Source organism: Rhynchophorus ferrugineus, unplaced genomic scaffold (genome assembly GCF_030347505.1).
Source record: "Rhynchophorus ferrugineus isolate W39M unplaced genomic scaffold, kcgeb_rfMv2 rfM8, whole genome shotgun sequence".
Lineage (NCBI taxonomy): Eukaryota > Metazoa > Arthropoda > Insecta > Coleoptera > Curculionidae > Rhynchophorus > Rhynchophorus ferrugineus.
The window spans coordinates 5,214,936-5,234,154 of NW_027472587.1; the positions used below are offsets into that span (position 1 = coordinate 5,214,936).

A 19,219-nucleotide genomic window follows, 5' to 3' on the forward strand; every position below is an offset into this window, starting at 1 on the left:
TATTTTGCTAAAGTTTCCTCAATTTTGCTAAAGTTTGTACATACACTTTCTTTACTGCTATGTGAGCAACAAGTCCATGTTAATGTTGGTAATATGCATAATTCGCCGTTAATCTTCTTCACTAACTTCAGATATTTAAATAAAGTCATTTTTTAGGATCTTTAATTAAAATGTATTGTCGTACAATTTGCATTAAAACTATAATTAAAAAATTTGAATAAATTTCAACTTAAATTGAGTGATAAATTGATTGCATCTCCTTACAGTCATTATAAGAGTTGGGACAATGCTAAAATGATTCTTACGTCGTATCATATATAACATCTTAATTGAAAAGTCCCCGGCCTACCATAGTAAGAAACATATTTTTGACAAAATTATTTTTTTTTATTCAACATAATTCCCTTCAAGGCTTATACACTGATTATAGTGACCATCCAACTTTTCGATACCATTTTTGTAGAACGTTTTGTTCTTTGCTTCAAAATATCCCTCAGTTTCGGCGATTACCTCTTCATTCGACGAAAATTTGTTCCCAGCGAGCATTCTTTTGGTATTTGAGAACAGAAAATAGTCGCTGGGAGCCAGATCTGGAAAATACGATTGATGAGGAAGCAATTCGAAGCCCAATTTATGAACGTTTGCTATCGTTTTAAGTGACTTGTGACACGATGCATTGTCTTGATGAAGCAAGACTTTCTTCAATTGCGGCCGTCGCTTGATGGTCCTTCCTTCTTCAAGGTAGTCAATTAGAATTATTACTAGTATGCAGTCCACTCGAATACCTGTCGATAGGACTTCGGAGTGAAATGATGTTTCATTGTCACTTATCGACGCAAAAACTTGGGTTTATTACGCTTGATCAAATAGTACTCCGAATCATCAACCCGTCGTTGTTTTTGGTCAAAAGTGAGCTTGCGCGACACCCACTTTGCACACAGCTTTCTGATACCCAATTATTCGTGAATGATATGATGTACACGTTTAGTGGATATCTTTAGAGTAGCTGCTATTTCATCCAATTTCAATTTGTGGCCATTTAAAATCATTTTATAGATTTTTTAATGTTTTCGTCGGTAAAAATCTCTTTTGGACGTCCACTGCTTTCACCACCTTCGGTGCTCATTTCACCACGTCTAAAATCAGCATACCAATCTTTGATGGTTGATTTTCCTGGGGCAGTGTCCGGAAACTCGACATCAAGCGAAGTTTTTGCTTGAACTGTATTTTTCCCTTCAAAAAGCAATACTTTATCAACACGCGAAATTCCTTTTTATCCATTTTTTTCACAATACAAAAGTTGTTTCACTCAAAATGCTATAATTCACAAACTACTGATCCGACAGCTGTCAAATTTATACACGCATCTTGTGAGGGTTACGGCTGACTGAAAAAGATATGGATTTGATTCTAGTAGAGTCATATATACGCCAGGTCGGGGGCTTTTCAATTGACCTGTTATATATGCTCTGAATTTGTTATTACACTAAAAATAGTCATACTTATGATATCTGTGTCATAATGTTCAGTCGTGTATTAGTTTAAACTTATCAATACTTTGTTGATTTTTGAAACTTAATGGAAATTAGATATAATTAAGTGCAATTTGAAAACATCAGTAACCGCTAGTTCTTGAGATAATTTGCATATACTTTAATGTTTTAATATACCTACATATATTATTTTAATTAATATTTTATATCAAATATATATCTGAACTTGTGTCAAAAAAAATACTGTAAAATAAGTTTTAGTAGCATTTTTAAATTATTCTCTTTACTAAAAATTATTAAATTAAAATATCGCGCACTGGGCGATCACTAGCAAATTTAAATATGTCAAACCTGGTATTTTACAATATGTACGATATTTTTAAAACGGGAATCCAAGTTGTCGCTTCACCTATAGTGTACCTTCACCTATATAGTAGACGTCCAAATTTTATTATGGATAAATATACACTACAAGAATGAGCAGAAATAGTGACAATATTTATTGAAAATAATCGTTCCATTATTGCCAATCAGCGGAAATTGCGTCAAAAATATCCTAATTGTCCAGTGCATCACAAAACCACAATGAATCGTTTATATACGTATTTTCGATAGTACGGTACGATAGCAGAAAGGCCTCGTTCTGGAAGATAACGCACGTCCCGTACCGCTGAAAATGGAGATCAGGTGCGCGATAGTTGCAGAGTCTCCAGAATCATCAATTCGGAGACGTGGTTCCCAGTTATATATTTCTGCACGCAGTTAAAGGCGAATTTTGAAAACTGATTTGAAGATAATGTTCCCGTAAAAAATTCAGTTAGTCCAAAAATTTTTACCGACAAATACTGATCAACGAGTTAAGTACAGTAATGCAATCCTAAGGCTATCTGGTGAAATTGAAGATTTTTCGTCTAAATTGATATTGAGCGATGAAGCAAATTCTCTTCTCATTGTCCACGTCAATAAACAGAACAATCGGTTTTGCATCATTGCATCCACTAAAAACAACTATATGGTATGGCATTCATGATGGAAACATCAATGGTGCCTATTTTTTTGAAAATGAACAAGGTGTTGCCGTTACTGTTACTGCTGAACGGTACCAAAATATGATTCGAAATTTTCTTATTCCTAAAATGGAAGAGCAAGGACTAGAGGGTATGTGGTTTCAGCAAGATGGGGCCACGGCACATGCAGCTTGTTCAATAATTCAAATATTGAATGACATTTTTCCACGAAGATTGATTTGACGGAGTGGTGATTTACCACGGCCAGGATCTCCGTATTTAACAGCACCAGACATTTTTTATGGGTTTTTTAAAATCAAAAACTTATGTGAATAAGCCCCAAACAATTCAATATCTTAAAGACAATATTCGTCACGAAATTGAAAAAATTTAGCTTCAAATGTTGCAGGATGTCATGAAAATGAGCCGAAAATTGCATAGCGATTCACGATCACCATTTAGCCGATATAATTTATCAATCAAAATGAACAAAAATGTAAAGATCAAGCAAACTTTTCATGAAAACCAAACTTACTTGTCTTTTCTTTGAGCAAAGCTATAGGCAATCAAAATTGTAGCTAGACTTTTGCCCCACGCTGTATGTAGACTTTGGGTAAAGAATATTATTTTTAATCAGAATCAGTGAACAAGTTATAAGACGACATTTATTATTTATTTTATTTTAGAACAAAAAGAACTAATATTTAAGATACAATATTAGGATCATTAATTTTTTTCGGCAAAATATTTTTTATAACATTTAAATAAATTATAGGCAGTCTCTTTTTCGTCATCGTGGTCCACCAGACACTCGCCGAAAATCTTGTCCGCCTCGTCTTTATCGGTATAGAAGGTGGAGACTTTCTCTTTGACTGAGGATTTGTCTATTTTTCCATCGGGTTTTTGCCAGCCGAGCGTTTTCGACACACAAAGGGCGTGGACTTTCAAGCTCGGTCCCACTACTTTGGTGCTTTTGTACGTTTTCAGTTCGTCGGGGTCCAGTTTGGTGGAAACGTCCGCATTACATTTCTCATGGGCTTTTTTGAACTTTTCCTTGCTTTCTTCGATGGTGAGAGCCTTAAAAGGAATTGAGGTTTATTTATTAACAAATAAAGATTAAATATATGTTTCGAGTTTCGATATTCGATATAAGTAGAATTTTTTTTTAGAAACACAAAGAATCGGTGCTGGAAGTAATTGATGTGAATAAAAGGATGTGTCCCTATAGCTGTAGATCTGATGATCATTCGGATAGCCATATAAATGTTCAAATTGAAGGGAGAGTAAAAAAGAAAAGGAAAGAACTGGAGCGGATGCTCCGCGAAAAGTAATATAAATACAATACAAGTTTTCCAGAACAATATCCTTAGAAGCATTGTAGGTGCACCCAGATACTGCAATATATCAGATAGATAGAAATACTATCAGATAGAGAATTGCAAGAAGACATAAGGACAGACTCCATTCTCATGTTAATATCGAAGTAGTATAAGTATTTGATTACACCAGAACAGGAAACAGACTAAAGAGAATCAAACGATTTGATCTTGTGTAGTGTAGTGAGGTGCATTTATAAAAAATATATTGGAATAATAACAGGTCAATTGAAAAGTCCCCGGCCTGACACATAGATGGCTCTACTAGAATTAAATCCATATGTTCTTCAGTTAGCCCTAAGCCTCAAAAGACGCGTGTATAAATTTGACAGCTGTCGGATCATTAGTTTGTGAATTATATCATTTTAAGTGAAGCAACTTTCGTTATTGTAAAAACAAAGGATAAAAAGGAATTTTGCATGTTGATAAAATATTGTTTTTTAAAGGGAAAAAATATAGTTGAAGAAAAAAGTTGGCTTGATGCCGAGTTTCCAGACACTGCCCCAGGAAAATTAACTATCAGGGATTGGTATGCTAAGTTTAGATGTGGTGAAATAAACACCGAAGACGGTGAACGCAGTGGATGCCCAAAAGATGTTGTTACCGACGAAAAGTCTACAAAACGATTTTGAATTACCGTAAATTGAAATTAAATGAAATAGACTCTAAATATATCAACTGAAGGTGTACATTATATCATTCACGAATATTTAAGTGTGAGAAAGCTCTGTACAAAGTGGGTGCCTGCGGGCTGACTTTTAACCAAAAACAACGACGAGTGAATCATCAACTCATAGTTGTATTTAAAGATGATCAAGCGTAATAAACCCGAGTTTTTGCATCAATATGTGACAATGGATGAAACATGGCTCCATCATTTCACTCCGAAGTACAATCGACAGTTATCAGTGTAGACTGCATATGATGAACCCGCTCCAAAACTTGGGAATATACAACAGTTGGCTGTGAAGGTTATGGCGTCTGTATTTTGGGATGCACATGGAATAATGTTCGTTGACTACCTTGAAAAAGGAAGGACCATCAACAGCGTCATTTGGCCGCATTTGAAGGAAAAGAAATTGCTGCTTCACCAAGACAATAGACACTGTCACAAGTCAGTGAAAAAGATGGCAAAAATCCATGTATTGGGCTTCGAATTGTTTCCTCATCCACCGTGCTTTCCAGATCTGTCTCCCAGCGACTATTTCCTTTTCTCAGATCTCAAAAGAATGCTCACTGGGAAGAAATTTTCGTCGAATGAATTGAAACTGAGGCCTATTTTGAAGCAGAGGAAAAATCGTACTACAAAAATGGTATCTAAATTTTGGAGGGTGGCTATAATATTGAATAAAAAAAAACTAATTTTGCTAAAAAAATATATTTTACTATGGTAGGGCGAGGACTTTTCAATTTACCTGTTATAAACTTCGAAAACTTATTAACGGCTGATGAGACTTATGTTATTTTTCAATATACATTCTTCGAACATGTTCTACGTGATTATCTCAAAAATATATTTTAAAAATATCCAACACAAAGAAAAATTGAAAGAGAGAACATTCTATACATTTTTAAACGGATGAAAAACTTACCAAAACTGTTGATAAAAGAACGCATAAAACAAATCCAATCGACCACTTCATATTGACGGTGAGTTTCGAAGTACGTTTTAGTTTAATTAAATCAACTAAATAGTATCCAAGTGAAGCTTTTTATACTAATGTGCAGTGCAGTGGACACTGTAAATAATTAATCTTAAAGGTCAATTTTTAATAAATCCTCTCCTGGAGGTCAGAAACGCAAACAAAACATTTAACACCTTATCACTCGATGTCTATTTATACTTTGTAAGTTATTTCTATAAGAATAAAAACACTAAAATGTAATGAAACTTGATCTAATGTTATTTTAAGATTTCGCGTATTTCGTTTGTTAAATAAATCACAAATACAAATATGTATTTACTAAACTTATTATATTTACGACAGACTTTATCAAATTATATTAATATTAGATAACCATACAAATAAAATATACAAATTCAAAAATTTCAAAAACTTCCCTCGTATAAAATCCAATGGTATAGACATTCTCTAAATGTTCTTTCAAGTTAATTAGGTCTAATTTTAAAAGCGTTAAAATTTGATATACCCGGTGATAGGAGATTCAAACAGATTAGGGTTCAACAGGGCTCCATACTCTTTCCGGTACTTTTCTGGTACTACCTATAAGGCTTAAATTCGTACAGTTGAAACTGTTTTTTATAATGATGATGAGAATGAGGATGATGATTATCGCCTTCTTCTTCTTTTGACACAAACACATATGCCCAACTCGTGTTCAAACTACTCAAGAGCATCTGTATAACTGTCAAATAGTTCAAATTTTAAAGGATGCAAATTAGTCCATAAAATAAAGTTAAACGACAATCCTTCGCCATAAATACCTTCTAAAACCAATTTACTGGTTGATATACTCTCTGGCTAGAAAGTTTATATACCTCGGACTTAATTTCGAACGAGATTTGGAAATATAAAAGAAAAACAACTGACAGATTTTTTTAGGCTTTATTTCAAAGGATCTTCTCTCGCTGGAAAATGATCTGTAAACGTAAACAGTGATAACTTAAGGGAATCTCTTGTAAGTTCCCCTTTAAGTAGATAATGGTCTGTTTTTTTTCTCACTTCCGATCGGATGGCGATACTCCCAAATGTTGAAGAACGTTGCTTAAACAAGGTGCAATTCCTAATTGTACTTTAAATAGTACGTCCTTTCATTGTGATTGATGTACATTGAGTGCAAACTTAACATAAAATGTATCTATTCACAGTATTCCAATGAAACCTGTGATTAACATGTTCGCTTCCGATCTGGGATCAAATACTTACCCTAGAAGCCGACTACGTTTTTCTGTTTACAATACTAAAATATACCTAATAATTTTTTTAATGTGTGTCCCGTCGATGGCCGCTGAACGCGCGAGCGGGTGGCGAATTTAAATGGACAGAATAAGAAATAAATTGTTGATTAGAAGATATAATTACCAAAACAAAATTATATATATAATGAGACTACAATTACTAAAATAAGATAAAAATATTCAGCAGAAAAACGAAAAAAGAATTACTAAGTAAATGTTACTACAAACGAACAAAATATCTGTTCAAGTAAATTGAGAAGATTGAGAGTCAATAGAAATAAATGAACAACCATAAGCTAATACAAATTTTCACTAAAAGTCACAAAATAAATAAAAACTCTATTCAGATAAATCATAAGAAGTCACTCATGACTAATTTTTTCGCAGTCTAAACAGTAACCAGGATATCCAGGACATGCACTGCATACATAAATAGTGTCTTTTCTTTTTCTTTGTAAGTAGCAATTTTTACATTGCTTTCTCAATACGTTTCGTGCTTTCTTCTTCTCTCGTATTTTCAAAACATGATAACCGCTCTGGAAGTAGGTGTGGACGGAACCTTTAGGAACCTTTTTATGATAGACAAACGAAAGTTGTAAATTGGAATACAATTGCCTAAATATTTATTGTAAAGTTAGGACATATCGATATATTTTCCCACCCTATGTAATTCTGTAATACATATGAATCCAATGAAAGCTTCACATTACGCGCTAGTACCAGCGAACGTATTAATAGGGAAAATAGGACCACAAGTCTAATACCAGGATTAACAAAAGTTGTTCAGTATTCATTAGAATATCCAAAAAGAATTAGAAGTAGAAATATAGCATGTTTTTCAAAATACGTAAATTGAAAGGCTTCAAACTGATAATCCCTCATAGGCTCTTCGGAAACAAGCAAATCTGTGCCTTCGATTCAATTCTTCAATCAAATAGGAACCAGGGAGCACAACAATAAGTGTATGTTTACAATCAATGTGCCAGGGGTACATTTTATTAATTACTCGATCATTTCTTAATTTCTGAAATTACGTGCATTTAAATTAGTTAAAACCTTGATGACCTTTTATATTAATTGGTTAAAAATATTTTTTATTACAATTAACTGTCTGCATCCTCAACATGACATACAACATATTAGATATTGTAGAAGTTATATTGCATATTCCGCTTTAAAATTATATTGGCCTAATTAAACGTTCTTCATATTTGCTAAATATAACAACTAATCATAGTATTTGTCAGATTAGATAGTGTTTTTTATAAATATCCACCTAAAACGTGATGAATAGTAATGTGGTAAGGTCTTAAGTAACATAAGAAAAAGTCTGTAGTTTCTAATTCGTTTTGAATGCATTTTACACAAGCTAACTACAAAACCCGATATGGAATACCATTTTTAGTGGTCTTGAGGTGGTAGTAAATTTAATTATATCACTTGATACATGCCCGATTACTCAAGCATAATCAGTTAAGTAGCTCGGAATATATCTAAATGATAGGATGGTTAAACATCATGTGGGACAAAAAGCAGAGCAAATTAGGCTCAAAGTCAAGCATCTATAGTGGTTAGTCGGAAGTTGATTTGATCTATAATGAGGACGATTGATGTAGCAGTCAATCTTAAAGCCTATTGGGACCTAGGGGGTGTAAATATGGGGTTGCACCAAATCATCAAACCTACTAGTAATCCAGCGCATCCAAAACAAAGTTCTACGATTAGTTACCACTGCTTATTGCTACCTAACCAACGAAGAGCTGCACCATGATCTCAGAATAAAATGAAAACACGAAGTGATCCAAGATTTGGCCCTAAAACATGAAACAGGGTTGCTAAATCACCGCAACGTGGAAGCAATATAGCTACTGGGCAACATGCAGGAAATCAGAAGATTGAAGCGAACGAAACCACATGAATTAGTTTAGTGTACAAGTGTATTTTTAAGTTTAGCTTAAGTAGATTAGTTTTTTTCTAATTTGGGAAATATATTCATAATGATGTATTAATCCCGTACACGCCTTGCTTGTATATTAATGTAAGTACAACAGAATAGTAGTAATAAACTATTTTATTAATTAAGATTGTAGTAAGTATATCGAATGTAAAATATAATTAATTTAAAAAATGTATTTTGGAAACATATAATTCGAACATTAGTACTACTTATAATGTATTTTATTGTTTTATTTTTATGGTCACTAATAATGAACCAATATAAAATGTCGTTATTGTAAAAATTCAACATTTTTATTTTATGTTTAATTAAAGCGAACTTATTAACATACTTTTATAACATCAGTATTCAGATAAAAGTATGCGAGAAAAGAAAATGGTCATTACTAACCAATAAATTATAATTCTTTCAAAATATCCCACTTACTATTAACTTCTACTATTCCGTTACTATTCGACTTAACATTAAATTCTCAAATTATCCAACGTAAATTTAAAATATCTCATATTTCCGTCTAACAAATAAAGGATAACAGCAATAAAGATGCACTTACTGAACCTATATCAACGATAGAATTTAACCGAAACATATTTATAACTGTTTTCATGTAAAAGTCGAGTAGAACTATATCTTCAAATAGAATAAAACGTATGATAAAAACAAAATCTGTGAGTAAGGCAATTCTTTATATTATCCTTCAACCTGACATAGTTTGACACATAATATCCCTGTTTCAAATACATTGGAAATACGCCAACAGATTTTTGTTTTCCTTTTCGAATTTGTTCGTTCGAACATTCGACATCGTGTCGTATCTTAGCGAATGGGGAAACACGAGAATTGCTTCCAGATATGTTATTTATATTTATTATAATATAGTTGAAATATAACAACTATTAATGAATTTCTAGGATTTTATACATTCAGTGAGTTATTGTTAATGAGAGTACATATCATTATTTTTCAAAATTTTTTGTGGAGTTACGTAAATAAAATTACTCTGTTGCTTTTCTGATTATATAACGATGTAACCGTTCACAATCTTTCTTGGATACTTCGATAGGTTTAGGATTTCAATTTTTCGATTTTGTTTTTATGATTATTAAAGTGTTTTGTATCGAAACTATCACATTTATTTATTAGATGCCTGATGCTACAAGTAAATGTTAAGGTGCAAACATATGTTAATAAAAACATAATTCATCATAGCGACTCCATATCAAAAGAATGATGTTGGTTTGGCAGCGATCTAATCATCAATCCATTCTAACACTTTTTGACATTTTGCAAAGCATTTTAAATTCTGAAAATAATGATTGAGCCACTGCTAAGTCACCTAAAAGGTTTTGAGACTTTTTGATCATCTAGGCGCTTTTTTGATATTATTGAGAGTTTTATGTCATAGTATATGTCTGTATATAAAAAATAAATCAATAATACTATGTATAGATATAAATAAGATGACTGTTAAGTTCAAAATTATCGAACTTAATAGTTTCACCAATTGATGTCGCTGATTAAAATAATTGCTAATACATAATAGGATGATTTTTTTACGAGAATAAAGAGTAACTGCGCTATAATAGGAATACGTTTATTAAAAATTAAACACTATATGAGTTCTTGTAGAACAGGCCGTATTCTTGCTTGTAAGCATGGTAGTGGAAATCTACAGTTTAATACTTGATATGAAATTGTTTGTCACGATTCTGTGGTATCGGCGATTCAGATTTCATACTATTAATTTTTACTGACCAATAGGATTATCGGCTACAGGAGAATAGAAAGATATATTTCGATATTTAAAAATTAAATTTATTTAAAAAATATCGATATATCGATATATCGGAGAAAAACAAATATCGATATTTTTTCGCAAAATACATTAATATTTTTGGGAAATCCTTACAATTAACTACCAAAATATACAAAATATTTAAAATTAAGTACTAATTTAAAAGGTCTATTAAAAATAATTCAATGGTTTTTTATAATGTTTAAAAAATATATTTAATTTTTTTTAAATATCGAAAGAAATCGCCTTTCGCCGAAAGAAAATTTCGGCCAAATATCAATATTTCTTTCAAAAAATAAAGATTTTACCGCTCTGATCTCGTGCGAGATTGTTAAGTTGTTCGGACTCCGATCTGAATTGGGTAATATGAATGCTTAGTGACGATAATTGATAATGACGGTTACGCATTTTCCACATATCTCCTTCTTTCGAAGAGTCCGTTGTGGTATGGGTGTTGTTGAGACCTTAGTTTGGTATACGTGGTTAAGAATACTCTATATGTTTAAGAAAAATACTATCTATTGATGTTCCTCCCTCGGGTCCTTGAAGGTAACTGAGAAAGTTAAGACCAAATTTTGTTATTTCTAGGGAAGTAAAAGCTGTCCCCATTGCAAATTTTATATTATATGACTTTAATAAATAATTTCTCTCACTATAAAAGCCAATTTATATTAGAAATCTGACACTTCGTAATTGATTTTAAAAAAATCATTTTTCTGTATGACTCTGTATTTTGTTTAAATTCCCATCAAAAATAGGCACCAATCAGAGAATATACGCTACATGTTACCATTTTCCTTTTATACAAATGAGAGCGCAGTCCAAATGATCATGCCAAGGTATTGAAAATATAATGGCGTTTATGGTTTTGATGCTGTAACATTCAATTAAGTGTAGTTTTGGTTTTGTCAATTCTTTTCCAGTAAGTTCGACGTTAATATTTTACCACGTTTTGGAAAGCCAATTGTCAAAAATGTGGATAAAATCATAATGGTGGTCGAGTCGAGCACTATCATCATTTTGCACAAGAAACTGTTTAGAACCATTTTCCTTAAATTTAATTGAAAAGACTCCGTATATGTATAGTGTAGTCACTATATTTTAACTAAAAAATTTGATGGGCTAAATTTCCTTTGAATCGCTACTAAATCGCAACAAATTGACGATTTTTTTAAGCAAATGATAACTGGAGATGAATAGTGAATAACTTACAACAACGTCAAGAGAGAATGACCCAGATAGAAGTGCGATGAGCCTGCACAAACGGTGCATATGTCAGGATTGACGGTCAGGGGGACATTGCTGTTTATTTGGTCGAATTAGCCAGGTACCATATCTATAGCTAGTCCTCTATGACCAAAATATTAAGTCAAACTAGCACTGTGAACAATCGAAGGGTCCGAAGGAAGCAATCTCTCAGAAAAAGAATAGTGTTGCATCAAGACAACGCCAGACCACACATATCCATAACAAATCTGTAAGAAGCTCTGTGAGTTTCTCCAGTTATAGTCCAGACCTGGCACCAAGTGATTACCACCTATGCCTGTTCATACTGAACTATTTTGTCTGAACAAGATCTTCTGTCATAGAGACATAATAACATTATCCACGCACAAAACGGCGCCTATTTGACATAAGTCGCTTCTAAATCATTCTAAATACATAAATAAGTAAAACAAACTTTAAAGTTAAAATAAAAAATAGTAGATAAATGCTTATTGCAGCTATTACGTAAACAGATAATAAAAGTATTTTTATGTAGCAAGACGCCCTCTATTATCAATTCGTGAAAATTAATTTACAGTTCTATTAAATTAAATTTTTTTTGTGAAAACTTCGAATTTTTTAGTAATCCGCTTTTACGCTAAATACCTTTAAACAGTCTCTTGATTGAAAAACATGTATTTATTCCAATAAAATCAATTAAACGTAAATATTTACGGGAACTCTGAGAAAACCCAATACAACTCGAAAGAAGATTCATGGGTGGAATGTTTTTAGTGCTGTGCGTACTTTGTCATTGGATGTTTTATTGCGGTCGATAAATTATAAAATGTTTGTTTGAACTTTTTCTCTATGCCGATTCTAACTGGAATTTTCCAAAAATATGTTCTTGTTAGCATATATGTTGATGTAAATTGATCTTGTTTTATCCATTCCGGCGAGAAAAAAAACCAAATTGAAATATCGGCAGCAATAAATGTAGGTATTGATTTACACATACACAAATATAAACACATATTTTGTATAGGTATTTGTATTCAAGAAATATATGGAGGAATTTTAAAAATTCCTATATAAAAACATCATTAAATTACATCCATTTTAACATTCATATGTATACATTTTGGTAACGTACTCGATACAATCGAAAAATAAATTTAAAACATAAATTTACGACCATGCCACAGCAAGATTCGAACCCATGACTATCGCAACAGTGGGAGGACCATCCTGTCGCCTTGACCACAACGCCAACCAAGCCGTCTACTGACAAATTTAGTTCAAAATATTTAAGGTGAATTACATGACTTAGTTAATGGAGGTAAAACGAAATGAAATAGTACTGTTTACATTATGTGACCGTTATTTATTGAAGTTATATAAAAAAGTAGAAAAATACATATTGATAAGGTATCGGCTCTGGGTATACCTGCAGGCGAGGCTTGGGTAGTCGATGGTGGCACGTCTGAACTCTGGTCAGATACTGAATGATCGAAAATACCCTTCAATAACATTCCACATAAACGTCTCGGGGTTGCTAGATAACCGTTCTCATTTCATAGTTGGCGTTGCTAACACCCCTCCCGTGTTCAACATCTGAGATTATATGTCTGGGTATTTTGTAGAGAGTTATTCCATATTGTAAAATTCGACATGTCTCAAGGTCGGTACAAGTAGAAAGCGCAGACTTTCCACTTATAATGCGATAATGTTCAGTAGAAAAATAATTGCTCTTCGATCGATTTTCTCCATCTATTAGAGGAATAAGAAGGAAGAAAGTCAGTAAAAAGTGATGTGTCCGTACAATAGTAGGTTTAAATTATGCTTATCAAAATGAATAGTGTCAGTTAATGTTATACGTACATGCTATCTTGCAGCGACTGATTTGTCTACACTGCTGATATCCCAATAACAAAAAAGCGGTATTTGGAAGATATGCTGACGGTATCTGAAGACAATGTATGCATTATATGATATATATGAAGATAAATATGCCTAAAACTACAGGAAATGATGATCGAGAAACGATGATCTGCAAAACGACTAAAGCTTAGTAGATCGTTACGGAAAAATGACAAAAATATAATTATCACTTAAGGGATGCTCAAGCAGAACTAGCGAAATACCTCGGCACCATCTCCGTCTGTAGTCAAATTGGAGACATCACGTTAGACAATAATCGAGCCTACCAGAAATCCAAGAATTGTACTGGCTAGTCGGAAGATACTACCAATCAACAACAAGCCAAATTAATTGGTTTATCCATAATTTATAAATCTTATTTGGGCTTAGAGTATCAATATGGGGTTACATTAAAACATCAAATGAAAACTACCAACAAATCAAATAAATCTCTGAATATATCCACGATTTTGCTGTAAATCATGAAGGGTGGTTACTAAATCACAGTAATATTGAATCAATACATCTAGTGGATGGTGTATAAGTTTCACTCTAATTTAATTTAAATTGGTAAATACTGATCTATGTATCCCGTACTAGTCTTGCCTCTATATCGAGACAAGTAAATCAATAGAAACAAATTTAGTTAGTTTTTTATCAATTAAGATTATACTAAGAATATCTAATATAAGATAACGTAAGTAATAAAAAAGAATAATATGTGGATAGTTATACAAGATACAAGAGTTATTTGAAAACACAAAAATACATTTCACAAAATCAGTTCCTTTTGTAAAATTGAATGATGATATGCGAAGAAATCATCAATTCAATCAATTCAAATCAATCGTATCTCACCAATAGAAATTTTATTGTAAATCAAGACGATGAACATACCGAATTAAATCCCATATATTCAAGAGTTCCGCAAGGTGGTGTACTGGGTCCAGTACTGTATCTTCTGCATACGGCCGATCTGCCCACCACAAAAATAACTACTGTGGCAACATACGCAGACGACACAGCAATCTTAGCATTCCATGAAGATCCAGTCACAACATCAATAAACCTACCAACCCACCTGGAGCAAATACAATAATGGTTGAAGACATGGCGCATTAAAGCCAATGAAACAAAATCCACGCATATAACGTTTACCCTGCGTAGAAGGACATGTCCACCAGTGAATATCAATCATCGTTAACTCCCCCAAGCAGAGCATGTTAAATATCTTGGTATGTACTTAGATCGACGCCTAATCTGGAACATGCACATGCTCTCTAAACGGAAACAACTTGGATGCAAATTATATCAAATGTATTGGCTCATCGGGCGCAAATCCAAGTTATCATTAGATAACAAGGTATTGCTGTATGAGTCTATACTCAAGCCCATTTGGTCATATGGAATCCAACTATGGGGTACCGCTAGGAAATCTAATATATCCATCGTTCAACGGTTCAAAAATAAGGTATTGCGTGCCATTGTTGATGATCTGTACTATATTTCAAATAAGGTAATACAACGCGATATTCCTCTAGAACTTATAACGAGTGTAATTCAACGTGTTTGTGTAAAGTACTTCGAAAGAGTTGTCAGTGCATCCCAATGTACTCGCTAATGAGCTAAATATGCGACGTGAGAGTGAAGTGAGTAGAGTAAAACGTTTATCACCACCTGATCTGATTACTGGACATACGTAGACTTTAGAATAAGCCATATATATATATATAATATAGACATAAGAACTACTTATTGGCAATAGGGCAGATTGTGGAATAACGAAGAGCAATAAAAAAATTATTACAATTTTGTTTAATTAGCATCTTCAAATGACTTTGAAAACGGTTTTAACAATATTTCCCAAGTGTTAACAACATATCAATAACACCCAGGACACTAAAACTAGCTTAAATGGTTATCTAATTTAAAATATAATAAAATATAAGGCAATCTATTATATTATAAAATATAAAATAAAATAATTTATGGACGATACAAAAAGTTACCGAAATGTTTTCTAGAGCTAACAGGAAGGTTCTTAACTTACCACCTATCTAGAAGTTCTAAATTGCTTTATTGTATGTTCAGGAAGAAGCAATCTGTAACAAAAATAAAAATAATAATGGAATATTACGTTATATAGCTATTATTATTCTTGGATATATAATGTCTAATTACAAAACCAAAGTTTATACAGGATGCCCTTCGGGAAAGTTCATAATTTAAATTTAGAAAGCGCGGCAATGCAGGTTATGCAGGAATTGGAGAATGCAAAATGAGAATGTTATTTTCGAGGGATCGTGAACAACGTGTTCAATATGCGGCTTCATTAGTCAAAAGTATTTTTGCTGTGAAACGATATTATACGAATTGTCACTAGTACGGTCAAATTACAACATCACGAGCCAATATTATAAGGCATGCACAATATCACTGATCACGAGTCTCCTTCGATACTAATTACCTAAAAAAGTGGACGAAGAAGAAGTTCGAAATATTTGTTACCAGTACCTTCAACTAATTATGAAGGAAACAAAACTTCAATGAAGTCTTTAAAGGAAAAGTTACTAAAACCCCTCAGTGATATATTACATATTCTTCTAGAAGGTTAATTGACAGTCGTCCTCTATATTTTATCTATTTTGCTTTTGTCACATAAGTTTTCTTGTATATACAAAATGGGCTGAAAAGTCCCGGGCGTAACAAAGAAAATGCAGTTTTATTGTTCAAAATTGGCTTCATATTCATAAATATAATCTCCATCAAGAGCCATACAATAATTTCGGCGCCGCTCTAACATTTCAATATCACTTTTGTGGAACGCTTTATCTTTCACCTCAAAATAGGCCTATCACCAGTTGCTATCCACTCAGATGACAATCGTTTTAATTCCGAAGTGCAGTGATGGATCTACATTGTAACCGTTGTCACACATCAGTGTAAAAATTCCTATTTGTTACATTTAAACATGGCCAAACCAGTCAGAATCCTCAACACGTTCATCTTTTTGGTCAACAGTGAGCAAATTCGGCAACCACTTTAAGCAGAGCTTTCTCACTTAAATGCTCATTCAACATAAAATAACACGTTCTTCTGATATATTTACGATATCGCCTAACTCACGCAACTTTACTTTTCGACTATTCAAAACGATTTTGTGGTTTTTGTTACGCTTTCTAATGTTACCACCTCATTTGGACGTCCACTGCGTTCTGCATCATCGATGTCTCTACGACCACGTTTGAACTCAGCAAACCAACGTTTTATTGCTGTTTCTGATGGAGCGGAGTCCTTTTTCACGAACTTTTTCCAGAACACTTTTCGCGCCATTGCTTCGCTTGAAAAAAATTGTTTAATCAAGAATCAGTGTAAAATTAAAACACGAAATTGTTTTTGATAGATTGTTTTGAAAATAACAAAGGTAGTGTCATTTTTAGCTCAAACTTATGAGCAGAATATCATTAAATTTTGACAGCTTCTTTACAAGATTAGTACTAACTGAAAAAGCGACGAATACAATAAAACTAGCCATGTATGTGTTAGGCCCGGGACTTTTCAGCTGTTACAACAACAGAAAAAACAAGGTCATATATATTTTAAATATGTGCATGCATTCTGTTGCTTTTTTACATTATAAAGTGGGTTATCTCCATTTCATTTTCTGGCACGATGACAATACCGTGTCGAAAGAACGATGTTGATTTGGCAGCGATACAATCATTAATCCGTTTCAATGATCTAAACTATGATTGATAAATACGCTAGGTGCTGTAGAAAATTTCATTCGAGCTGCCACGGTGAGTCCTTCACAACTCTTACAACGTGTGATTGGGGTATGACTTTGCGTCTGTTACTCGCTATTGCTAAAAATGTTCAGAACAATACTTTATTCACATTGTTCTATTGTCAATAATACACACCTGCAGTAACACTTACATTCAGTTTTAGCAGCACATAATATATTACAACTTAGTGGTCTCACAATATGCACAGTAAGACTTTATGCTCATAAATGTTCCACTTTGCTATCGGTGTCACTAAACTGGACTTCTCCTGCACCAACGCATCACTTTTTGCACGGAATTAAAAAATATTGGGTACCAAATACGGACTATATGGTGAAGGAAAAAAATCAATATTTTGAGTGTTAAAAAATATGTTTGATTCATCATTTGTTAGCGATTGCAAGGAAGCCTTAGCGTTTAGATAATCCATACAATAAATTTGCAGTATCAACCTCAACGTGTCCATAAAAATCCAAAAGATATACAGCTATTTGAACGATGTGGAACATCCGTTCATACATTGTTGGATAATATAGAATTTAAGTGGTGAAAAGATAACCCACGAAGGGGTTCAATGGAACTTACAGAGATTGCTCTTAAGAGAATACAATTTTTAAAAACATATAATAAATTCACGGAAGAAATATATCAATTTATAGATTTAAATGAAACATGAATATTTCAGAATGGTACCTTTTTTATCATGGCAAGATTATAATAAATATTTTAAACACAACGAAAGCTGATGGAAAAAGGTAAATGTTGGAATAACTATCTATTAGGTTTTGTTAGTCATAACATTTATTCGTTGTAAACATATAGTTCTTCATGTTGGAAACAGGAATGGTTTTATTCCTAGTGTAGAATTAGTGTTTCTCTAAGTCCAACTTCATGGTGACTACCATGAAGAAATGAACAAAAGGAATGGCTTAATGTATATAAAATAAGATTCGAGGAAATTATGTTAAAGAATTAACTATTTCAAATTGTTACTTGATAAATATAAATGAAATATTTAATTGCATTTTATGTAATTTACAGACAGAGTATTACGTTTTCCTCCCTATCGCTGCCTATTATATTTTTAATCCAATTGAGTTGATACGGGGTATTGCGAAGAATTATTACAATAGATATTCAGATTGAGGAGAATATTCAAACCAGAACTGTCTGGATTTATGAAACGAGGCATTGTTGAAAATAGCACATTCGGTTTGTGTGAGCTCGATCAGACACATTGAAGAAGAAATTTACAAATGGTAGAATCTTGAACAAGTTTTTCATAGATTGGAAATAAACAGCTTAGTTATTCACTTGATTAGTGTTTCTGAAAGTGAGAGTGATTGAATAAAATCTTATGAATGTTAGTTTATGATTTAATGCTGACGATTACCAAGACAGGGCTAACTGTCAGTATACAATTAATATATTTTAGTTGTAGGGAATTGTATTATAGAGTGTGAAAGTTTTATGAGCATGTGTGTTATTGTTCAGAATATACATGAACGTTTGATTAACATGTATGAAGAGAGAAATAACACTAACTGTTTTATAGATAATACTGTTTTATAAATGCATTAAGGAGAATGCAGTGATTAAATGTAGTTTTATCAAGAAAGTTGTATACAGGTAGTAACAGGACAAACTAAAGAGAAATATAGAAAAATTATAATGACTTTACAAGAATATGTAGCGACCTTGAGGCATGTGGAATTTTACATGGCGGAATAACGGTCTACAAAATACCCATAAATATA

At 32.7% G+C, this 19,219-nt stretch overlaps 2 protein-coding genes across 9 annotated transcripts in view; both read right to left on the reverse strand.

The window, feature by feature from the left end:
• Positions 1-19,219, reverse strand: part of Cbp53E (Calbindin 53E) — a 404,419-nt gene that overhangs the window by 341,839 nt on the left and 43,361 nt on the right. For 7 of the 8 annotated variants that reach the window (XM_076411001.1, XM_076411008.1, XM_076411003.1 and 4 more), the window contains exon 2: positions 15,725-15,776. The exons of the other annotated variant lie outside the window; for it this stretch is intronic. The gene's annotated coding sequence lies outside the window, so the exon portion shown is untranslated. The remainder of the gene's footprint in view (positions 1-15,724; positions 15,777-19,219) is intronic. 8 annotated transcript variants of the gene reach the window in all.
• Positions 3,148-5,629, reverse strand: LOC143200571 (B1 protein). The gene is made up of 2 exons (XM_076411035.1): positions 5,469-5,629; positions 3,148-3,577 (listed from the first exon to the last, which is right to left on the reverse strand). Exons 1-2 carry the CDS (start codon positions 5,517-5,519, stop codon positions 3,227-3,229), a joined length of 402 nt encoding a protein of 133 aa, XP_076267150.1. The 5' UTR covers positions 5,520-5,629; the 3' UTR covers positions 3,148-3,226.